Genomic DNA, 13,047 nt, shown 5'->3' with positions numbered 1-13,047 from the left:
TCAGGCACAGCAGAGCATGTCTCTAAACTGATGCTTGAGAAGTCAGAAGTGGGAGAAGGGCCCCTGGGCTGTCCAGCCTATCCAGTTGAATCATCAAGGCAGAGGGCAGGACCGAGAGTGCAGAGGTGCTGAGCACTTGCCACTTTTGAAGAAGAACTAAGTTGGTTCCCAGCACCAACATGGCCGCTCACAACAACCTGTAACTCCAGTTCCCTGGAGGCCTAATGGCCTCTGACCTCTATGGCACGCAAGTGGTGCACATACATACTTGTTGACAAACATTCACACATATAAAAATAAATACATCTTTAATTTCTTTTTAGAAAAAGGTAGATGGCTGGGGTGGTTTGAAAAAGAATGGCCCCATAGGCTCATATAGCTTAATGCCTAGTTACCAGGGAGTGACACTATTTGAAAGGGTTAGAAGGGTTAGGGGGTGTGGCCTTGTTAGAGGAAGATTATCACTTGGCTTCCAGGTTTCAAGGTTGCCTCTCTCTGCCTGTGGGTGAGGATGAAGCTCTCGACCAATTCTCCACTGCCACACCCCTCACTACGATGATAATGGACTAAGCCCCTGAAACTTTAAGCAAGTTCTGGGTAAATGCTTTCTTTTGTAACAGCTGCCTTGGAAAGGTGTCTCTTCACAACAACAGAACAGTGACTGAGACTGAGCTGGATCCCCTGAACCCACCAACAGATGGGAGATCAAGTTGTGGGGACCTCCATTTGTGTATCACAGCACATGTGTCATGGCCTCCACACACATATGTGATAATAAAAACATTATTCTTTTAAAAAATGAGGTATAGAGCAAATGAATAAGACACACCAAACTCCAGCCTCTACATGAACGCACATGCAAGAATGCATGTATATACACACACATAACACTGAAAGAGATAAGGGAAGGCTCTAATATTCTTTAAAAACAAAGCACTCCAGAAAGCATCAATGGAATGAAAAGTTCCATTTCTCTGCTGCCATGCTCCACACGAAACCAGTTAAATGTTCATTCTCTTTTTTTCTCATAATATCTCACATAAGGGAAAATACTTTACAAAATATTTTCCCATGACTAATTTTCTTTGCTCTTTAGTCTCAATGTTTCTTTCAAACTGTGATTACAAATATGAGTGATTTTCTCCAAAACTGCAATTGCATATCAAGGGTAGAGCTAAAGCAAGTTAGAGCAGCAAAAGTTAAAAGGACCGGACAGCAGTAACTGTCAGTAATGTCTGTGTCCTGAGGACCGGACGGCAGGACTGTCAGTAATGTCTGTGTCCTGAGGACCGGACGGGGTGCCTTAGCACACACAGTACCATGTCATCCCAGTGACTCTGAGAGGTGCATGCTATTTTCCATTTCACAGAACAGGAAACACAGGTCTATAACATAAGCAAGTATTTCCCTAAATCATGTGTATCAAAGAGCTGTGCAGTTCAATATGGTAGCCTAGGGCTAACAAGCACAGATATTTTAAGACATAGGATAGTAAAGTAAAATATCTGATTTTTAAATACTGAATGCATCAATATTTAATATTGACAATATTTTATATTTAGTTGGTTAAAGAAATGTACTATTAAATTACTACTTCCTTATGCTCATTTTAAAAATCATCTCCCATACATTTTCTACTTATCCATGTGGTTCACACTTTTTCTGTCCAACCAGTGTGGCCTAGCAAGCACACTGGAGATTGAATAGGCCAGTAGACTCCAAGCTGAAAGACAGACCTGTGCAGAAGAGGTTGTATGGATTCAAAGGGATCTTAAAAATCCTGCAGTCAGTGATTGGTCACGGGTAAGGTATCAAATCTCCACATTTCAGTTACGCCAGCTGCAGTATGGTACTTTAAGTCACCCCCAAAACTGCTACATGGAGACCAGATGACATACAATGAGCAAGGAGGGAAGGGGTTACTGAATAGTTCTGATAGCAACTGGTTAGTTAAAAATCTGTCCACCAAAGAGTAGAAAATCCACTTATTTGAAAATCATATGTTACTATCTTGTAAGAGGAATTGGGTACTTCCTATTCCTGTTTAAGTGATACTGAAGTATAACATGAATAACTGACAGCTCACCCTCTCATTGCTGACTTAGGTTGATAAGAAGCCAAGGACCCAGGGCAAATGATGAAGTTTGGATGAGGTACAAAACCAGACGTAAGAGTTGGGCACAGGCCCAACACAGGCACTTTAATCTCAGTATTCCATCGGCAGAGGCAGGAGAATCTCTGTGACTGCAAGGGCAGACTGGTCTACATGGTGAATTCCAGGACAGTCAAGTCAACGCCAAGAGACCCTGTCTTCAAAACAAAGAAGTGGGGGCCCAAGAGGTTCTGATGACCCCATCATCTATCCCAGTGGAATACACTGCTCAGTTGTGATTCTGTTCACCAATGCTCTTCTTACATCAGAATTGAAAGTATGAGTCCCGGGGAGTAGAACCCTAGTCTACTGTCCTGAGCTGAGGTGCCAACCAATTGCTCTAGTAAACAAATTAGCCGTTATTATAACTGAGAACTGTGAGCTGCACAAAGTCACCAAGAACTACAGCATGGTGTAGATACCCCAGTCAGGATCTCACCATGCTCCTGAGTGACAGGAACTACAGCATGGTGTACACACCCCAGTCAGGCTCTCACCATGCTCCTGAGTGACAGGAACTACAGCATGGTGTACACACCCAGTCAGGATCTCATCATGCTCCTGAGTGACAGGAACTACAGCATGGTGTACACACCCCAGCCAGGATCTCACCATGTTTCTCCTGAGTGACAGGAACTACAGCATGGTGTAGACACCCCAGCCAGGATCTCACCATGATTCTCCTGAGTGACAGGAACTACAGCATGGTGTAGACACCCCAGCCAGGATCTCACCATGTTTCTCCTGAGTGACAGGAACTACAGCATGGTGTAGACACCCCAGCCAGGATCTCACCATGTTTCTCCTGAGTGACAGGAACTACAGCATGGTGTAGACACCCCAGCCAGGATCTCACCATGATTCTCCTGAGTGACAGGAACTATAGCATGTTGTAGACACCCCAGCCAGGATCTCACCATGATTCTCCTGAGTGACAGGAACTACAGCATGGTGTACACACCCCAGTCAGAATCTCACCATGCTCCTGAGTGACAGGAACTACAGCATGGTGTAGGGCACCCCAGCCAGGATCTCACCATGCTCCTGAGTGACAGGAACTACAGCATGGTGTATACACCCCAGTCAGAATCTCACCATGCTCCTGAGTGACAGGAACTACAGCATGGTGTACACACCCCAGCCAGGATCTCACCATGATTCTCCTGAGTGACAGGAATTACAGCATGGTATACACACCCCAGTCAGAATCTCACCATGCTCCTGAGTGACAGGAACTACAGCATGGTGTACACACCCCAGTCAGGCTCTCACCATGTTTCTCCTGAGTGACAGGAACTACAGCATGGTGTACACACCCCAGCCAGGATCTCACCATGTTTCTCCTGAGTGACAGGAACTACAGCATGGTGTACACACCCAGTCAGAATCTCACCATGCTCCTAAGTGACAGGAACTACAGCATGGTGTACACACCCCAGCCAGGATCTCACCATGCTCCTGAGTGACAGGAACTACAGCATGGTGTAGGGCACCCCAGCCAGGATCTCACCATGCTCCTGTGTTTCAGGCCAGACAGCTGGAGCACTTAGATCATTATTTACATCTATAGACAACTTCAAGAAAATGCATTAATGCACCCACATGTGTGAACACAAGCATAGTACCACACATGGAAACAAATGTCTAAAGAGTAAGACTAGAGAAGTTAAAGCTGTAAGAGTCACCAGCTTTGGGAAGAGCTGGCAGAAATATCCACTGTTGTCTAATTTGGAATTGAACACAGGAATGGAATGCAGAAACCTTTAGTATTGGCTATTAACATGCATAGTCAAGTAGCTGGGAGAGGCAGTGAGGACCAGACACGTCCTTTGACTTCAAGTACAAGGTTAAAAACTCACCACTTGTCATGAAGTTTGAGTATTCCCTGAATACAAATAAATTGCTCGGGGCTCTGAAACGAGTACACCCTAACTGACTGATGAATATAATTGTGTCTACTTAAACTTCCAATAGTGACTTCAAATTTGGATACAAATAGAAGAATCCTCAAAGATCATCAGCAGCATTATTTGACAGGGATCAGAAAAGAAAGTTATCAGTTAAGAGCTAGGAAATGTTTGCAAAACTCTGCAAAAACAGGTTAGATTTCCAATATTTAAAAGTTAAGGGGAAAATACAACTTAAGAGAAAACAAACATTGAAAGCATTCAGGCTACCAGCCACATCCAAAATGCATCCCCTCAACAGTTTACATCAGGGAAAGCTTGTTTGCATCACCTACCCCCCCACACACACACACACATTAACTTTAAAGTAGCTGATAGAAAAGCCACCGCTTACACTAAACGTCTGTTTGGTTTCCAAGAATAGCCTCCATGCTTTTTTGAGCGGGGAAAGAGGGTAGATTTTATGAGGGGGAGGGGAGCTTCGTTCTTTCAATGTAAATGTCATGAGCGTGCTTGTATATGCCAACCCTGCTGAAGGTGGTGAGACCTTCAAGTTATTTCACGATGGGTCTTTAAAGTTTGCGCGAATTCATTCCTGCCAACCTCTTGGCAACATCTAACCTTTTCCGCAACGAGAAAGGGCCTCTCAGCTCGTATCGACACTGTCACGGAATACGTATGTGCAAGTTTGGGCTGTCAAGCCCCACACGGGTGGATCTGAGCGCGCGTGCGCTCGCTGGCTCGCTCGCTCGGCACAGGCGCGCCTACACGGGCCTCCCCGGTCCCCCGCGCCCACCTACTCACCCCTTCCCTCCTGGCAAGTTTGAAACTTTGTTTGCCCCGCCAACAGAACAAGCGCTACCGATGCCCTCGAGACAAAGGGACGGCCGAGCTGGGGTTTAGCGGGATTGCCCAATTTTAGTTGTGCAACAAAGCCCGCAAACGGGAGCCCCGGGGAGGAGGAGGAAGAGGAGGAGGAGGTGCAGCCTCGGGCGGGCGAGCGGGCGAGCCCACCGGCCGGGCCCGCTGTGCTCACCGCTTCACGCGGATGATCTGGTCGCGCATGGGCTTGATGTCCTGGAAGCTCTGCTGGTTGACCAGGCTGTAGACGAGGATGAAGCCCTGGCCGTTCTTGATGTACAGGTCCCGCATGGAGGCGAACTGCTCGGTGCCCGCCGTGTCCAGGATCTCCAGCACGGACGGCGACGAGTCCACCTCGATCTCCTTGCGGTAGAAGTCCTCGATGGTGGGGTCGTACTTCTCGATGAACGTGCCGGTCACGAACTGCACCGTCAGGGCGGATTTGCCCACCCCGCCCGAGCCCAGCACCACCACTTTGTACTCGCGCATCGTCCCCGCGCGGCCACCGCCGCCGCCCGCGACATAGACCTGCCCGCCCGCCCGCCGCGCGACCCGCGGCCCGGCCCCGCCGCCCCGGCGGACACGCCGGCTCACGGCCGCGCGCGACAGCGCCCGGAGGCGCCCACGGCGGGGGCGGGCGGCAGCTGGGCGAGCCGCGCGCCCGGGGAGAGGCCCGAGGCGGGCAACACAACAGCGCCGAGGGCGCCGGCAGCAGCGAGGGAGCGCTAGCCCGAGCCGGAGCCGCCCGAGCCGCCGGCCCGCAGTGCCCCCCGCCGCCCCGCCGCGCCCCGCCCGCCGCTCGCGCCTCCACGCCCAGCCCCAGCCCCCCAGCCCCCGCCGCCGCTTCCCCGGCGCTGGAGCGCGCTCCCGAGCCCCAGTCGCCGCGCTGCCGGGGGCGGGGCCGAGGCGAAGCCCCGCCTCTCGCGCCTCGTCCCAGCCCCAGCCGCCACTTCCAGGGAACTGGAGCGCGCGCCCTAGCCTCAGCCGCAGACACAGCGCTGCCGGGGGCGGGGCCAGACGCAGGGGCGGGGCCGAGACGAAGCCCCGCCTCTCGCGCCTCGTCCCAGCCCCAGCCGCCGCTTCCAGGGAATCGGAGCGCGCGCCCGAGCCTCAGCCGCGCCGCTGCCGGGGCGGGGCCAGACGTCAGGGCGTGGCCGAGGCGAAGCCCCACCTCTCGCGCCATCACCTAGCGACAGGCCGCGCGCACGCGCGGCGGCGCAGTCGTCGCGCTGCCAGAAGCAGGGTTCCGCCGTAGACGTCCGGCAACACCCAGCCTCACAGGCACAGCTGCTGGGCGTGCGCATGCGCGCTTCCCCTCTCCCTCCCTCCCCCCCCTCCGCCCTCGGCGGGCCACGTCACACTCCCACGCTCGCAGCTTGCCGGCGAGATGGCGACTAGCGGAGGGAGGGCCCGTGGGGACAGAAAAGGTGCGGGCCGTGCTGGGGGACGCCATGACAGCGCCCAGCCCGTCGGCGTTAGGACACTTTTCGTGTGACGCGTGACGACAGCCTCGAGGCCGCCGTCCCCACTCACACCAGCAAGTCGGCGGCGGCGCCCAGGCCACAGGCAGTCTACGCCCGATGACGTCGAGGTCCCGCCCCCACCCTCTAGCCCCGCCCCCCGAGGTTTGCTCTAAGCCGAGCTCCTCCCACACCCTGACAGCTGGGAAACCTGGAGCGCGCATGCGCAAGCTAGGGGGGGCCTGGGGGGCCCTCGGCAATGTCCACGGGGACTGTTGGCGCGGAAGCTGGATTCACTGCAACCAATCGGGTCACGTGCCTGGACGCGAGCGTACCGCTGTCGGCCAATAGAAAAAGACGTCTCATCTTGTTAACCAATCGGGATGAGACTCGGTCTTAGGCTGGGCCAACGCCCGCCCCGGAGCATGGCGGGCCTGGGCGTTTGCGCTTGCGCACGCTGGAGTAACCAATCGCAGGTCGGGAGATGCATGACGAGTTAGGCTGAGCCAATCAGGACTCTTCGGGCGCTTGGCCAGGGTGGAGGCGGTGCCCGGCAGCCGGACTGGGAGGGCGGGGGCGAGGGCGGGGCCGCGTCTGGCGAAGGTGGGGTTGGCGAGGGGGGGCTGGAGGGGCGGGGCTGGCGAGGACGGCAGGGGCGGGGCCGCGGCCTGGCGGGGCGGGGCTGCCACGGCGCCTCCGCCTGGCTCAGCTTTGACGTCGCCTGCCCGGCGCTCTGCCCGCAGGTGGCGGTGGCCGCGGTGGCGAAGGCTGCGGGCCGGCGGGCCGGCCGGGTCGGGAGGACAGGGACTTTTGTCTCCAGGGTGAGGTCTTCCGGTCCGTGGGTGCCTCCTGCACCCTCCCCGCCGCAGCACCTCCAGCCTGCGCTAGGCGGCCTCGCAGCGCGTTTATCGCCAGGAGCTGTGTCCAGCAGTGACGGCCCGGCCACCGCTGCCGCGCGTTTCCTGAGGATGCCGCCTTTTCCACTGCTGCCGGAGCTCGGTGTCCCCTTCCAGCGTTCCGATGTCCCACGAGGTCGTTGTGGGGCTTGAGTTCCTCTAACAGCCAGGCGGGTTCTGTCGTCGGAGTGCAAATGTGTGTTGCAATGTAGGAGGAGGGAGGAGAGCCGGCTAACGTTTCAGAACCATTCTGTGTGCCTGAGTCACCTAGCTCTGGTGCAACCACAGATTGTCATGTAAGACAATTTAGGGCAAGCGCCCTGTCCAATTCAAAGTGCAAACCACTGTCTCTCCTTCCTTCATATCCGCGGAGGTTCGGGTGCAGGACACCTCCCAAACCAAAACCTGCAAATGCTCAAAACCCCTTATGTGAAATGCCGTGTTGGGATTTAGCCCACACTTCCTCCTGTACACCAGTTATCTCTAGATTCCTTACAATACCTAATATATTGCAAATGTTAGGCAAATAGTTACTGCATAGCATTTGGGAGTGGGAGATGAATCTCATAACAAACATACGCTCAGTACAGAACACCATCAATAGTTTTTAACTATTTCAGGTTGACTGCATGAATACAGTGGGGTGTTGATACAGCTCAGTCATTATCTCTGCCTATATAGGCCAGCCATTACTTCTCTGTTATGTACTATGAAGATTTAAGAAGCTGAATCTTAGCCAGAGAATAGGCAGTGAAGACAAATGAGGAAGCATCAGGAATGTTTTATGGGAGTTGACACTGAAGCTGGTCATGAAGTGACTAAAATTGGGGGCGCGTGCCCGGGTGCTTCATGTCTGAATGACGTAGGTAGTGCTGTAGCTGGGTTTTAGAGGTCTAATTCTCTGTAAGACTGGTAGTCTTGGTTGTGATTAATTCATCTCAGTAGCAGCTGTGGTTTTCTGAGGAAAGGGAGAATGCCTCTGGCACATTTCAAACTATGTGTTTGGATGATAACATTTCCAGGTGTATTGGGGAATTCATTAGAGCCAAGAAGGGTCACATATTCTTTGTTGATACAACAGCTTGTATTGGTTGCTTCCTCCTTGCTGTGACCAAACACTTGACAAAAGTGACTTAAAGGAGAAAAAACTTGTTTTCACTCATGGCTCACGGGACAGAGTCTTTCATGGTTGGAATGGCTTCCTGTGTCCAGAGCGGGACACAAGAAGCTTAGCATGCAGAGCAGAAGGCTTAATTCAACACCCCCCCCACACACACACACACATTCCAGTACAAGGTGAGGTACTGGTGTCTGACCCTGATCTTAGCCATGTTCACTTCTGTGTCGACAGTGATTCCAGAAGCTCAAGTCTTCATTCATGTGTTTATGAGGAAGAAAAAGAAAACAGGAAATTCAGTTTTGCCTCGGAAGTGTCAATTTGATTGGCGGCGGAGACCGAGCACCCGACACTGGCACCTCAGGGTCCCTTGGCTTCAGAAGTGTGTTGCTGGGAGAACAGAGAGAAAAATGAAAACTTAATTTCTCTTCTCCCCACTGGATCTGAAGGGAGCTATCTCACCTTCATCCAGATACCCTCAGTTGTCACACTTGTGTTACCATGGAAACCCAGCTCCTTTCCCTCTGTAAAAAAAAAAAAAAAAAAAAAAAAAATGTTGAAAAGGGTGGGACGGAGTGGGAAATGTACTGTGTCTTCTGGCTTCGTGAGTTCAGCAGGAAGCAAATATGCACAGAGTTGAATATAAACAGGTCTATAGTGGACATTTGTGACGTAACCAGGGCTTCTCAGTTGTTAAATCCTGGCTCTGTTTGTTCCCTGAAAGTCAGTTTCTTGTAAATCCTAACAGGGAGAACATGAAGAGCATGAAGGGACAAGTACATTGAGCTTCAGGGACATGCTGCTGGTGGTGACAAAGGGGACAGGGGACCTTTCTAGACCTTGGAGACTGCTCACACAGTTGAGACAAATCTGCAGGCATGAGGGACAGAATCAGAAGGGACAAGATAAACATGGTCTTATGAAATCTTAACATATCTTGGTACTTTTGAAAGGAAAAAAAAAAACTAGACTGCAAATACAGTATGCAATGAGTCTATGAAAGAAATCTAGCAGGTGAAAAAATGTTTCAAAAGGGCAGCTTTGAGGAGATCATTTCTGAAAGAGAAGTCTTGATGGCTAAGGGAGAAAAGGAAAAGCCTGGCGAATCCTAAGAACTAAAGGATCTGAGGGAAACAAAGCTTCAGTGTGATTCACTTAGCACAGCAGAGGGGCTGGCATTGCCAAAGAAGCCGGGATGAACAGGATTGGTCATTAATAGCAGAGTTTCTATCATTTGTTATGCAGAACTAAATACATGGCTCTGCTCTTCTCATCAGTATATGAAGACCACCAGGCCGAGGCTGTCTGGGATTAAGGTATCAGTAAGCAAACTCCTCATTTGTGACAGCACAGAGTGATGCTTAGAAATCAGTCAGTGTTTGAAGGCGTTTTCATCCTGCAAACACTCTCAGTGCAGTGCAACGGTACACAGATTGAGCCTTTGCTCTGTTTCTCTATGCTCTAGGGACACAACAGTAAACAGTTGACCAAAAGACCTTTTTTCTAGCAGGGGAGATAAACATACTAGCAATTACACTTGAATAGCTGTAATTAATCCAGAATAAGAGAACGTCAGTTTAGAAAGGGTGTGTAATACAGTATAAATAAACAATAACATGTCATATAACATATAAAGATTAAAATTACAGAAATAGTTTCCAAGGCCTAATAATATTATGTATAATTTATACACGAATTTCTGGAGGTCAAAAGAAACAGAGAAGGGGTAGTGGGTTGATCAAAGATTAAGGAGAGTTAATATAGAGCCCTGTTCTGAAAGGAGTGGCCAAAGGACTGCTTGGATGAATCAGAATCGGGGCAGAAACAAAGAAAAAAGCAGGGTGCAGATCAAGGTAAGTGAAACAAACAAAAATCTAATTGTTTATTTTCTTTACCAATAAGTAAAACACACTAAAGCAATTTCTCCTTAAAAATGTAGATTTATTCCAAATTGTGTGATTGAAGACAGTGCCCTGTGTGTTTGCCTCCTCAGGCGTGTTCCGTGACTAACCCCAGGATTTCTGATGCAAAAATGGTCAAAATCCAAGGCTTGCCTGGGCCACATGATGAGTCCAAGGCCAGGATGGGAAACTTAGGGAGGGTCTGTTTAAACTAAGATTAGAAAGAGTTAATAGGCTCAGTGGTGTGACATCTACTTAGCATGTAGAGCAAGATTTAGGTTCTGTGGTGGTTTGACCGAAAATGGCCTTTATAGGCTCATAGGAACTATTAAGTTGCCTTGTCGGAGTGCAGTGGCCTCATTGGAGGAGGTGTGTCAGTGGGGGTGGACTTTGAGGTTTCAATTGGTCAAGCCAGGTCCTGCGCGCTCGTCTGTGTGTGTGTGTGTGTGTGTGTGTGTGTGTGTGTGTGTGTGTGTGTTTGTGTGTCTGTCTGTCTGTCTGTCTGTCTGTCTCTGTCTCTGTCTCTGTCTATGGATTCAGATGTAGAGCTCTCAGTTCCATCTCCAGCACCATGTCTGCCTGCCTGCTGCTTCCTGCCATGATGATATTGGACTAAACCTCTGAACTGTAAGCCAGCCCCAATCAAATGCTTTCTTTCATAAGGGTTCCTGTGGTCATGGTGTCTCTTCATAGCAATGGAAACCCAAACTAAGACAGGTTCAATCCCCAGAACAAGAATAGGATAAGATAAAATGGAATATTCTGTTGAGATACTGTGTCTGCATCTGATCTTAGCCACTTTCACTTCTGTGTCGATGTACACCCTATTCCAACAGTGATTGTGGAAGCTCAAGTCGTCACTCTTGTATTTGTGGGAAAGACAAATTCAGTTTTCCCTGAGGAGTGTAAACGTGCTTGAGAGTGAAGACCTGACACTGCAGGACACCGCACAAGTGTGTTGCTGGGAGAAAAGAGAAAAAAGAGAAGCTAAATTTTTCTTCTCCCCACTCCCTATACCCAGATCCCCTCCGTTATCACCACGTTTGGGAAGTTGAAGGAACATGCCTGCACGGACTTGAAGCCCAGCTTCACCTCCCAATTGGGGAAAGGATTGTACATCATGGGTTTTGCCCAGTTCTTTAGTTCAGTGTAGAAATCACCATCTGCCCATGCTCTCTAGGGAAAAGTCAGAGGCCAGAGTCTCAGAGCGAGGTTGAAAAATGTATTCAGAAGAGGACACGGGTGTGGCCCACGTGGTAAAGTGCTCACAGGAGGGCCAGACTCTGATCCCTGGAATCCCTGTAACAGGACCAGGGGGGCTGGCATACATGTGTGAACCCAGCGCTGAGGAGTCAGAAACTTGAATCCTGGAGCTCACAGGCCACATAGCCCATACTCTTGGTGAATTCCAATCCAGGGAACAACTCTGCCTGGGGAAAAACAGTGGCGGAATGGTAAAATTGAGGAACAACACTCAAAGTTTCCTGTGGTCTTCACATGTGAGTGTGTGTGTGTGTGTGTGCGCGCGCGCTCAAAAGCACATGAACTTGCAGACACATGCACCTACACACAAACATGTACATAAATACACAAATATTTAGGAAGAAAAGAAGAGTGCAAGGCTGCATTTGAAATGAAGGCATTATTGGAAAAGAGTGATTCACACTGTGGGCGTCATAAGCGAATTCTTGTAAGAAGTAGTGAAGTCAAGGGCTTTTTTTTGAATTGAAAAGACTCAAACTTTCACAAAATAGAAAATAGAAGAGAAGACTAAGTGAAGACAGGAAGGAAAAGTTTTGCCTGTAGTTATTATTCCTGTAGCTGTTCTGACATGCATTATGGGAAAATGAAAAGAACTGAATTGAAAAGGAAGCATTTCAATAGACTAATAGCTATGAAAATAATCTTTTTGCATAAATAATTTCATTTAAAATGTTTCCCTTAGAATGCCTTTTTGTACCTTGTTATAGAAAAACCTCAGCAACAAAATGAAGCTGTGAGGAATAACAAATTATAGATAAATGAAGTGTTTTAGGGAAAAAAAAAACCTCATGCAATAGTAGAGAATCTACAATAAAAAAACTTGTAATAAACATCACAGATTTGTTTCCCATCATGTATTTTCTGGTTAAATTTGGTTATCATGATTTTTCTAATGTATTTTCTGTATCTACATTAAGAATACTTTAAAATCTAAACTGTAGTCGACCTATAAACACATCCTTTATTGGAGGTAAAATTGACTATTCTCTTTTTAATGACGTTGGGGTAATTTGGAAGAAAATGGCCCCCGAGGGGAGTGGCACTGTTGGAGGTGTGGCCTTGTTGGAGAAAGTGTGGTTCTGTTGACCTTTGATCTTCACACAGGTTTCATGGTAGTCCACCCCACAGTCAAAAGTAAATATAAAAAATTAGTGTCTTTAGTTTACAACCCCCCTGACTGTCACTGCTGCTTGTGTTGAGACTTTCCAGACCTTGACATTTGCACCGGTCTTAGGAGAAGCTGCTGTCCTGTTCAGGTGGAGTGACCCAAGGTACAATACAGCAGACAGTGCCCTGCATTGGGCCTTCTGAAACTCACAAGGTGTAAGAGTATGTAGGAACTAGTTTGTAGGAAGAAATGAAAAATGGAGTTTAGACGATGTGGCCACACTGTGATCAGAGCACAGGACCCAGAAACACGATGAACAGAGTTCCAAGAGAACACATTACATCCTTCAAGCTGAGGGTTCTGTAATGACGGGGAGGGACGG

At 49.4% G+C, this 13,047-nt stretch overlaps 1 protein-coding gene across 1 annotated transcript in view; it reads right to left on the bottom strand.

Moving 5' to 3' along the window:
• LOC103161160 (ras-related protein Rap-2a) overlaps window positions 1-5,455 on the bottom strand; it is a 31,140-nt gene extending 25,685 nt beyond the window's left edge. Inside the window, exon 1 of the mRNA XM_027393911.1 lies at window positions 5,096-5,455. Within this exon, the coding sequence (XP_027249712.1) occupies window positions 5,096-5,409 (314 nt within the window). The 5' untranslated portion in view covers window positions 5,410-5,455. The remainder of the gene's footprint in view (window positions 1-5,095) is intronic.
• Between the last annotated feature and the right edge of the window lie 7,592 nt (window positions 5,456-13,047).

The sequence above is a fragment of the Cricetulus griseus genome (genome assembly GCF_003668045.3).
Source record: "Cricetulus griseus strain 17A/GY chromosome 1 unlocalized genomic scaffold, alternate assembly CriGri-PICRH-1.0 chr1_1, whole genome shotgun sequence".
Taxonomy (NCBI): Eukaryota; Metazoa; Chordata; class Mammalia; order Rodentia; family Cricetidae; genus Cricetulus; species Cricetulus griseus.
This window is presented reverse-complemented; position numbering and strand designations above follow the sequence as displayed.